Source organism: Lasioglossum baleicum, chromosome 6 (genome assembly GCF_051020765.1).
Source record: "Lasioglossum baleicum chromosome 6, iyLasBale1, whole genome shotgun sequence".
NCBI classification, from domain to species: domain Eukaryota; kingdom Metazoa; phylum Arthropoda; class Insecta; order Hymenoptera; family Halictidae; genus Lasioglossum; species Lasioglossum baleicum.
This window is the reverse complement of record NC_134934.1, coordinates 10,125,305-10,137,081: the sequence shown is the minus strand read 5'-3', so window position 1 is coordinate 10,137,081 and position 11,777 is coordinate 10,125,305. Positions and strand designations below refer to the sequence as shown.

General features: G+C 34.3%; 1 protein-coding gene across 7 annotated transcripts; it reads left to right on the top strand.

Moving 5' to 3' along the window:
• The first annotated feature begins 529 nt into the window (after positions 1-529).
• Positions 530-11,686, top strand: Wde (Fibronectin-III type domain-containing protein windei). 7 transcript variants are annotated; one of them, XM_076425585.1, is made up of 15 exons: positions 541-762; positions 3,787-4,117; positions 4,259-4,372; positions 4,751-6,211; positions 7,140-7,504; positions 7,580-7,840; positions 7,919-8,254; positions 8,343-8,493; positions 8,612-8,796; positions 8,874-8,963; positions 9,679-9,736; positions 9,811-9,884; positions 9,967-10,069; positions 10,142-10,311; positions 10,395-11,670. In XM_076425585.1, the coding sequence occupies exons 2-15, from the start codon at positions 3,865-3,867 to the stop codon at positions 10,488-10,490; spliced, it is 3,717 nt and encodes a 1,238-aa protein (XP_076281700.1). In that variant the 5' UTR covers positions 541-762; positions 3,787-3,864; the 3' UTR covers positions 10,491-11,670. The 7 variants fall into 7 exon arrangements, with proteins under 7 accessions (XP_076281696.1, XP_076281701.1, XP_076281699.1 ...); XM_076425581.1 differs by having other exon boundaries at positions 530-762; positions 4,259-6,211; positions 10,395-11,686; XM_076425587.1 differs by lacking the exon at positions 3,787-4,117 and having other exon boundaries at positions 573-762; positions 10,395-11,669.
• Positions 11,687-11,777: the final 91 nt, after the last annotated feature.

Genomic DNA, 11,777 nt, shown 5'->3' with positions numbered 1-11,777 from the left:
TTAATATATTCACAATGCTGCTATTTTTAAAAATCTTTTATACGAAGCTAATATAATATTTGAAATATATTTAAATAAATAATTTCCTCCTACATTTCGACGATATATATTATCCGAACCTAAACTGCTCGTAGCATGAACAGTAAATATTACGTTATTAAAAATCTTGAGAGATCAAATGACAAGGTCGTGTAATCGTCATATATTTACGCAGAACAAAAAATAAAAGCAGCAATTCTTAATAGAAGAAAGTTAATTAGTTAGCTAAATTGTTACCGAGGTCACACCTTGTTGATATATTTACTCAAATAGTGTATTTTCGACTTTACACAGAAGTATTTTGCATATTACAGCTAATATTACAAGTTCTGAAGGTATTTTGCATCACGGCGCATGCGTTACTGAAATTTCTGAAATGCGAACCACACTATCAATGTAGGTCGATAATTCTTACCATTTTCTGTTTAATAATATTAATAATCCGTAGATTAATGTAGAATTCGTGTCTCGGTAGATGGTGCAATCCAAAATTCGACCAGTTCAAATCAAAATTTGACCCTTCCCATATGTCCCGTGTATGCTAACGGCCACGAATAAAAGTGGCAACGTTGCTCTTCGCTTGTTTAGGTTGCGCTGTTGCAGATACTCGATGAACGGGTATCACAGTGTATCCTCGTTTCTGGCATTTATCGCAAATATAACGTATTTTTGTAAGTCAAAGAACATGTGCATCACCGATTGAAGAACTTCTGCATTATAACTGTACGTAAGTCCATCAATTGTGTATACATATTTACATGTCACACTTCAGTAGTGGGGTCATTTTGTTGTACTGCTCCGAATTACAGTAAGGTTCAAATAGTGAAACCGAGTAACTCGGAATCATCTGAAAAATCGATGCCAAAAGATTCTCCGTTAATCGTTCGATAAACAAGGTTAACAATTTGAGATTTTTCATTGTTTTGAACGAAAGATAATATTACTCTTATGTCAAATACATTGCATGTCAATTAACGAGAAAAACAGTAGAAATCAGAAACCTGTTTACATGCCGTGATTTGCATAATAAAAATTTTGGGCCCAAAGTCCCAAATGTAACTAACAAGGCCTTTACATACATCATCTACTATGTATACGAAAAGCTGCCATTTTCTATAGCTGACGCGCGCCATTTTGTTGTCTTGCAATACAAAATGAAAGCGAACTTAAAACATTAAATTTCAATTTATTTTATTTCGATTTCGACGTAAAATGAAAAATTAATATTGCTTAGAGATAGAAAAGATATTTTGAACGTTAAATAAAAAATTTGAATAATGCCCACACAATTAAATATATAGCTAGGCTATTTAAAGAGGAAATATTTTGATCACTGTCCTTGACAGTAGATGAGATTTTACTTCGGATAAAAAAAAGTAAACATTTGCGTGATAAGGTTAAATGAAAAATTATGAATTAAAAATTTTATGAAGATATAAATAATTGTTGTTAATGCATTTGTTTAGTATACACGTAGTTCCAACCAAAACAATATATAAATATTTAGACTTCATGTACAAAATACTGTTTCTGTAATCGAAATAAGAGTTGAATAGTTTTTGAGTCCCACACGCAATGCATTCGCGCATAAGCAGAATTCACCGCGCATGTGTTAAACACTAACAAAAGAACGTTCGGATATGTGATATATAGTCTTAGCTATAAATACATATATGCATACACACATATATACGTTAATTGAATTATTGTTACTTAGTTTACTGCATAATAAAGAGTCTTACATATTTCACGGAATGCAATGTAACAAAAAATATTTAATGCCTTTCGTACTGTATTTTGGAAATAATTATGTATAAATGCATAACTCCATTAATTTGAATTACACAACAAAATAATTTTTTTTCCTAATTATTAACAAAAAATCCGTGGTACGATCTATCAGAATATGATCGATAGAATCAATTTTTGATATCTTAAATTTCATGTATTGAGTGATATTGTGAGTTGTACGTTGTACAAGTCTCCCACTCATAAAAGAAACATCTTGTATTACCATCGTGACGCACGTTGACCTTGCCAGTTAGCGCAGAAAGAAAAGGGGTGGGGCTATTTATCAAACGTTCAATATGAGCTCTTGCAATTTAGAAAAAAATATTTAATGAACATTTCCTTAAATTTCTCACGCGCAATTTGTTTGAAAAACAAATTACCAACATTCAAACGTCACATCGAGTAATATACAAAAATGTTCAAAATTCTTGTATTGTAAGGACATATGATGTAAAAGCTAAAAATAGTCGCAGAGAAAAAATGTATTTACATAATTATACGAATCGAAAATTTATAATCATTTTTTGTTTCTAACCTACTCATTTTTTGATTACGAACGAATGAACGGTACAACTATTAGTATTGGTAAGAAAAAACATTAATATTTCTACTGTACTGCGGTTAATATTAGCAGCGGAGAGTAGTGTAAGGATAGAACAGAGGTGGGGGAAGCAGTAAGCGTGACCTTTTTGTGATTTCAAGTATCGAATTAGCTTTGAAGTAAAAGATAAGATTATCATTCAGGGTTTTACTGTTGACGCGAATGTTTCTAACATGGGGGCATTATATATTTGAATTTATTTGCTTGAATATATCGTAAATTAGTTTAGCTGGGGGCGAATCACGACCGCCATATTGGACGACGTCGTGTGCACTCGTTGATTTTCGTGAGGACGCATGTCGGGGCCTATGTTCGGCTGTACTCGTTCAATAGACTAGTTCTCCGAGAATCCCGCCTTTCTGAACTTGCATAAATCTCCGTGTAGTAAAAATTGTATTTATTTTTCCAGTCTTTTCAACGTGGTTGTTCATTGGAACTATTTGTGTTGTGCATATTTATTCTTGATTTGGTATTCATTGAATTTTTTATCCCGTTCAAAATTTTTCACTTCTTGTATATGTTGGTGATACGACGTACTCGACATATCTTTTCAATGATGCTACGAATAAAGAGCTGATGTTGATTTTTCTGATTTAAACAATAACGTTGGATATCCATTGATTCGGCAATGGAATACACGTGTTACTTAATACAGTAACTGTCTTAGATATACAACTTTAGTCCGCCATTTTTGTTAGTTGAGTACTTATGGGCCAGGGACGACTCACGTTGGCGCGTCATCGAGGGGCCCAAATTGTATATTATCTTGATCTATGTTAAAAAGAAAACTTGATTCTGTAACTGAGATCGTAACGCGGAAATTGTGGTTAGCACAGCGTAATCACTTTTCTACGTGAGTTATATTTTAGTTAAATGAAAAGAGTTATGACATCAAGCGAGCTACATCGATTTGGATGCTCTGTAGGTTTATAATGTTTAGCGGCTTTGTTTTTCTTGATAGTGAATATTTATTTCATTAAGCTTATCTAAGCGTGTCCCTTTTTCTTTTTTTTCTCGCTCGATCATTTATTCGAAAACACTGCAAAAATTTTATGATAATATATCAAAACATGGTATTGTAATAAAAAACTTTTATTTATAACGTTATCCCACACAATTAATTTAAAAAGATTAATTTTATTTTTAAGTTTTTTGTATCAAACACACGATGCTGTACGAAATATGTTTTGTAATCTTGCAAACTATGTATAAATCTATTAATCAATTAAAAAATTAAACGAAGACATTTGTTGTTGACATATTTACTATATCTGAAACTAATGTATTCGAAAACATTTTTAAACACACGGTATTCTCTGAAATAATATTATCTCATACATAGTGATCACTTACAGATCAAAAGATATTAATTTTTGGAGATAAATGGGTGACCTGTGACACACTGTCTCTTGCATATCTTACCTTTTTTTACAATGGAGGCATTAAGAAGTGATTCTGTACATAGTACTGATTCTATTCGTTCGTTGTCTTGTATCAATGCACATCATATTGATGAATTATCGAAAGAAAAAGAAGATGAATTATTATACGGAGGTGACGATGTGGACGACGATCTGTCGGATGATAGTATGCGTTTAAGATTTTCCGACGATGAGGCTGAACCAGATGACATTTTAACATCTGTCTTAGACAAAAAAGGAAATAAGCCAGAAATTATGAAAATGGGTAAGCTAAGCTATTCTGTACATTCGTATAGAACGTAGAAGCGTTAACATGTAGTATTGCATCTCCGTGATAGTTCGCCGACCAATCGTATATAATATGTACAATAAGAAAAACATTTATTTTTGATAACTTGGATTGCAGAGGTTACATCTGGAAAAAATGAAGATGTGCGAGCTTCTGCTGTTCCTGAAAAAAATGAAACGAAGAATGACACATCTCCTTCGAGGAAAAGAATGGAAGAGGAACTTCGTTCAGGTAATGTTTCGATGGGTGACAAAGTATTAACACGTCGTGCAAAGGATACCAAAAGAAATCGAAATGGATTGACGAGGCCACTAATGTCCATTAATGTCATGCCTCGCTATCCATGGCCAAATTATGAGTTTCCCTATCATTTTCCTTATGTCAGACATTGGTATTCGGCACCTAGAGGACAATTTCGAAATCCATACGATTACAATACTAGATTTCACAATGCATTCGTTCCTTTTAAACAAAGAAGAGGCAACGGAATGTTTAATTCATTTAACAAGTGTAAAGATTATAGAGAAGAAATGAGAACTTTCAAACCTTCTCCTACGAAGAGATTTAATGCTAAGAGTGATGTTTACCAAAATGTTATATCTCCTTCAGATGCAAACATATCTTCAAGAACTGAAGCTGACACCAGCATCAAGGATGAAAGCCGTGCTGTTAAAAATGACATTGAAATAAATCGTGAATTAGTTGATAAAACTCCAATCGGTAACGAGCAGAACAACGATGATTCGAGTAAATCATCGATTGAAATCTCGGACGATAATAACATTGGAGATTTAAAGAAAGGAATTGTTGCCGACAACGATCGTGTTAAAGATTCTACGAAGCTGGGAAATGAAACGAGAAATGCCCACGGAAATTCGGAAAATCTGTCCGATGCGGAATGTAAGGATAATGATGCGGAATCGAAAGATAACGATGCGGAATCTAGAAATAACGATGCGGAATCTAAAGATAATGATGCGGAATCGAAAAATAACGACGCGGAATCGGAAGATAATGATGCGGAATGTAAAAATAATGTATTTATTAAAACTGACATGGTAAATGAGTCCTCTAACAAAGAAATTAAAAGTCCTTTAACAACTCCCCAAAATGAAACTAAAGAAGGTAATGCGAAGAAAGAAAATACTGACACAGGTAACGAACAGTTAGATTGCAACGGTTCACAGAGTTCTAGTAATTTTAATATACTGGCAAAGTTATTAACCGATGGCCGTAAAAGTTGGTCTGACGACGAAGACGTAGAATTTATTGAAGCGGATAATGAAAATAATAAAAAGGATAATGCCACAGCCAAATTAGATCTGGATGAAAGCAAAGAAACCAAACAGGCTTGTGAAGCGAAGGATAATGAAGTTATTGCAAATCAGCAGTGTATAGAAATTATGGAAACAATAGAAATAAGTGAAAATCAGCCGCTCGAAGAGAGTACAAAAAATAATGATGAATTAATAGTAATCGAGGAAGTGACGAGCCACGAAGAAGAAATTTTAACGGATACCAATAACACGTCTATACAAGATACGCAATCGAATGAAATCGTTGAAACTCATAGCCCCAAGACGGATGATGCTATACTAGACGATCGAAATATCAGAGAAGGTAATAAGGAAATCGAAGCGAAAGAAAATAATACAATAGTTGAGCCACTTGTTAATGGCGAAACATGTGATAAAGATGGACTCAATTATAGTGATAATAGTACAAATTCTAAATTGCTCGAACTACTTGTTTCTGATGATCGTCTAAGTAATACTAAGCTTCAGGAACAAAATGATAGCGTCACCGAGGAGAACGTAAAATCTGTAAACAAAGGGAGCCCTATAATAAATTGCTCGGCACAAACTGAAAACAAGGTATCCACATTGGACGAAACTGATTTATCTAGCGTTGAATTGCGAAACGATTCATTAGGTCTCGCTACTAAAGTAATCGATAGTGATGTTAGTGAGAAAAAGGTTGAAGTTCCCGTAAATACTCAAAGAAGGAGAAGGCGAACAAAAAAAATGATCGCGGCAGCACAAGAAGCTGTTTCGGAAGAAGATAAGCAAGGTAGGGCATGCTTTACGTCAGACCTGGGCGACGCTGGCTCGAGAAACACATGTTGCTGCTTCTCACCTTCTCTTGCTCAGTAAGACAGTCCCCACCACATCCGCTCCGACAATGGAGTAGCAGCAACATGTGTTTTTCGAGCCAGCGTCGCCCTTTACATGACTGATCTTAAGAATTGTAGAATTCAGATTTATTTCTATATTGCTAGCTTGCTTTCTTTTGCATCTTCTTTCAACATTGTATCATACAAATATTATACAGTATACATTGCATGTTTCTTCTATTATAATTAGAATGCAGATCTTTATGAAAAATAAGAAAATGTTCGCATTGATTGCAAGACACAGGAGCCAAATGACAAATTCATTCTTCTTTTAATTATCTTATCAAGGTGAAACTAATACATCGATGCCCTTAAATATTTTTAACATGTCCACTGTTTTAAATTGTATGTACCCATTTTTGTCATAAATGCATAAAATCTGCAGTCTAATATTCAATTCTTCTTTGTCATTTGTCGAAGAAATTGGAATGTATTATCAAACGATATCGTTAAATTTAAAGAAATCTTTCATATTCATTTTTTTTGTTCTCACTCCTTCAACTTGTAACTATTTACGAAATCAAACCGACAATCAAAATGCATGTCTGAGAATGTGTACACTCTCACAGAGAGAGTGTAGTACACTTTTTTTTAGGCAATAAATTTTGATAACTAAAATTCTATTGGTGATTAATGGATTTTGATTATGCATGGAAGTTTTTTCCTGAAATGTTGATTTGTGCTATGCGTCGTTATTGGGCATCTATGACTCTTACGGAGATAAGATTATGTTGCTCTTTACACGTATGGATCTATAGTCGTTTAATCGTAATTATTCAATGTTTGTTTTAATGATATAGTTGCTATTACGATATTTTGTTACAGTTAGAGAAAGTGGAAGGCAAAAGAGAAAAACTGCCAAGAATGCGGAAGAAATCATACGAAAGAAATTCTTGAATCACGACAGTGATTTGGAGTCTAGCGATAGTTCAGAAAAGTTTGTAATTATTAATCATAAGGTAAATCAAGATGCACGATCTCTATCCCCGCCGTCTTTAAAACGTAGCTGTTCCGATCTGGATAATATAATAGTGAATGGTAGTGTAAAGAAAATCAAAATAAACAACGACTCGTTGTCCGACGAATTATCGTCGAAAGAGAATGATTCCGAAAATATTAAGCAACTCGATTATGTTAACAAATTTTTCCAAAGAGATTTCAAGGAGAAATTGCCGAAATTGAAACAGGAAGTACGTTGAAAATATTCGAATTTCAGAGTTACTAATATTAGTCGAATACATTCTTATACTGATAAATTCTTTAAGGAACTAGAAGAACTTCTGATACAAAAAATTGTTGAAACGATTACAATGCGCGACGAAATCGGAAAATTGAGAGAACAAGCGCGTATATCGGAAAGAAACCAGGAGGTAACGCGCGCAAAATGTCAACAAATGGCCAAGCAAATCAAGGATTTCGAGATGGTTTTAAGTCGCAACGCTGCAGATCGGCGTGCTAATAACGACAAACCTGTCCCGCCGATTAAAATCAATAGATCCGTCGGATTACAAGTTAACTTTATAACGGTATACACCAAAACAATTATTTCTTACACGATTTCTAATTATTGCTGGACATTATGATTAACTATTACTCTTGAGTAGGACCATGGAATGCAGTGTTTGCGGCAATTACAACAGAACGCTGCTATCAAATCCGCGGCGAACGTTCCAAGCAACAATAGTACTCCGTTAAATACGTCTGCCCCCGAAGCTCCTCTTAACATTTCAACAAGTCCAAGAAGGGGAGTGAAAGTGAGACCTCCGAGGCGAATTGAAACAGTACCGGCTCCGAGTGTTGCGGTATCGCAAAGTCATACTCAATCTCCAAACATTATGCCTACCGTAACTCCTGCAGCTTTAGTTGTAGCTAAGCCGATGGAGGCACAGCATTCTTTACAATTACCGAATCAATCTAACGTTCAACAAATGATATCCAGTGTAAGTACTTACAATGTTTGTTATTGTACTTGTACATCTCGCTTCAATCATATCGTGACACAAACATCTATTTTTATACTTATTGTAGTCGCCACTGCCGCCACAACAACCACAACAAACTATAGTTCTAAACGGGAAGTTCTCGAATCAACTGAGTCGTCAGAATACCACAGTGAATATCGCTAAACCGAGGACAAATGATCTGATAGATCTGACGGACGAAGAAGAGAAAAGTAAAGGTATAAGAAATATTACCGAATAAATTACCACAATCAATTAAAAAGTATTAAACGCTTATGATACTGTTTCGTAAATATGTATACGTGATATTTTCAAGAAAAACTTTATCATTTGCAGGTGCTACCAGTACACCGGTAGTTACAAACACAATAACTGAACAGCAGATCAGTTTAGCACAAAAAACACAAACCTGTTTCCAAAGGGTAATCCAAACAATCCCTGGAAATGTAGCTATAACGAATCAACCTCCTAGTATAAGAGTAGTACAACCTGCTAGCCAACCGACACCTACTGCCTTAGTAGTATGTAAACAAATAATACGTGGTTATTGACAATCGGTACGATGTGAATGTTCGTTGTAAATTGATTTTTTTTTTAGAATAATATGAACGCTCCCCGGTTAGCGTACGTGATGCAAAGTGGTGTAGGCCCGACAAGACTATTACAAATAGCACCGAACTCCGCAACGGTAAAACGAATTCAATATTTTTCTATGCAAACCAGCGGAAAAGTTTCGACGCGTAAGGCCTCGTACAGACTAGAACATTTCGACGAACAGCGCCGCGAACCGCACATTTCGACGAACGGCGATCGGAACGGATTTGTGCTATTTCCAGATTTTCTTGCGAACAACTATGGGAGCTGCAGCGGCGTATACTACACAAAGAAATACAGAAAATGTTGGCAGTTTATCGAGTTGTAATGTTCAGGTCTGTACGAAGCATTTTAAGGACATCAGATTCGAGATTAAATGACTTGAATTTTTGGAGATGAATGTTCGTCTTTATATGATTCTACGATACATTTTTTCCGAGAATATTCGGGTTTCCCGTGAATTTTCGGGATTCCGATCCCAAGAAAAATTCCCGTCCCGACAGATTTGTAAGTACCACCCGCTCGGGTTCGTGCGCGCCGAAATGCGCGCGGCGGCGTTCGTGGCGCCGTTCGTCGAAATGTCATAACGACTCCAAAAATTCAAGTCATTTAATCTCGAATCTGATGTCCTTAAAATGCTTCGTACAGACCTGAAATTACAACTCAATTAACTGCCAACAATTTCTGTATTTCTTTGGAAAATCTGGAAATAGCACAAATCCGTTCCGATCGCCGTTCGTCGAAATGTTCTACTCTGTACGAGGCCTAAAATAGTTTTGTAATCGCATAACAAGACTTTGTATTTCTAGATACGGCCGGTGACTTCGTGTAATAGAACTTCGTTTCCAACATTGACGTACAAAACTGGTATGTAAATGATATTATATAATAATATCGATTATAAATCGCGAGCAGCGCTGAATTGCACCTTACTTTTGCAGGAATATCGACGGTAGCAAACGGAACAGTCAGAGTACTAACAACTGCGGCTCCTTCAAATATACAATTGAGCAAGGTATTGTACTTTTTCTGTAGATCGCTGATTTTATTTGATTTACACGAATCAATTTGTTACATTTTATTACGACGCGTTTCAGCATCCAGCTCCTCTACCCGATACACGAAATTACGCTATGAATAATCCTGCATGGAAACTCCCGCCACCGGCTCCGTCTCTAAAAATTTCTAAGGTCGCCAATGGTACGTAAACAATGATTGAGAGGATCAATAAGAAAATGCCGAGAATCATAAATATTTATGTTGATCGTGTAGGTATCGTACTCTCTTGGAATATGAATTTGTCTGATAAGTATGCAGATATTGTTAGTTATCAACTATATGCATACCAAGAAGTTAACGGTATTTCTGCTGCCACATCGTTGTGGAAAAAAGTAGGAGATGTTCGAGCTTTACCATTGCCCATGGCGTGCACTCTTACGCAAGTAATTAGAATAGTTATTACTTTTTACGTTTACTGTATTCACTGTTATTGATAATGTTTATTATCAATCGTTTATCTTCACAGTTTTCCGAAGGCAATAATTATTACTTCGCAGTTCGAGCAGTTGACACACATTCCCGAAAAGGACAATATAGTACACCTGGCAATATTTCTTTATAAAATATACGACCAACACTAAGTTAATGTTATCCATCTTACTTTTAACGCACAGCTATAATATAACAAGTCATGACTCATATAACAACAAGTTCTATGCTGCCTTCTAAATTATTATTTTTAATTTACGAACATGTATTATTTAACTTTCGATTAGTATGTGTAAGATACATTTAATGAAGAAGAAAAAATATTCAAGAAGTATTTGTAATTTAGAAGTATATGTTGTATAGAGTATACATGCAAATGAATTTGTTGTTTAGTAGTAAGTATTTGTTTAATTATAAGCGATTACTGTTCTACAATTACTAGTAATTATTATTGCGACTGTAACTGAACATATTTTTCTTGCTCCTTTTTTATACGCCTTTATTTATAAACTCAAAAGAAAGGAAAAAATATATAAAAATATTACTTGTGACAATGTACATATAGTTCACCATTCTGTTTCGCTTATGAAAATTGCAATATACGAATTTTTATAAATATTTCGTGCCATGATTCATGAAGTATTATTCGCGTGTCATCCAGTAGCATACAATAATTACTTATAACGATATGAATGTTTAAAATTTCGTGTATTCGATACGATATATACGTACATAAACGAAGAACATTAACGAATGGCAGTAACGTGGTGGGAAAAAATCTATGTTTGTACGAAAGTACAGAAAATACTCTAGTCAACAAGAATTTCTTTAGCAATTATTTTCACATTCTCACAACTTGTAAAGACTGCTACAATTAAAGACAAATACGGAATTGCTTGAAAGTCTGATATTAATATTATTCATTAAAAAGTGTGTTCATAAAATGCTGCTTCCTTACGTTACGTACGAATAACGCCTCTATATATATATGTATATATATATATATATATATCTCCTTACTTTCTCACTAACTTTAATTTACTCTCCTTGTTCTTTTGATCGACGAGTCTCGCTGATACATAATTTGCTCAATTTTTGATACAATTGTAATAAACTTTAAGTGTTGAACGATAATATACACTATACGCAGAATTCAACTATACAAAAGAAGAAAAAAAAGGCAATGAAATTAGTAGATTGTATATATTTAAAATTTGTATGTTCTGATTTCCAGCATCTGTAATCAGAGTATATACACAATTTGTAGCATAATTATCTAATATTTTTAAGTTTTACTAATCATTTTTGTGTGATAAAATTGTATAATAAAGTGATTATTCATTTCTTAGATAAATTATTCTCGAAGAACAATTCCTAATGTAACTCTTCATATTTTCGGTGTTTAGAGATTAATTTATTA

Bases quoted from the DNA above. Each gene is read 5' to 3' on its own strand.
- Wde (XM_076425581.1), top strand. From the start codon at position 3,865: ATGGAGGCATTAAGAAGTGATTCTGTACATAGTACTGATTCTATTCGT. The intron at 7,841-7,918 runs GTATACACCAAA...ACTCTTGAGTAG, and splicing joins TACAAGTTAACTTTATAACG to GACCATGGAATGCAGTGTTT. The intron at 9,885-9,966 runs GTATTGTACTTT...GACGCGTTTCAG, and splicing joins CAAATATACAATTGAGCAAG to CATCCAGCTCCTCTACCCGA.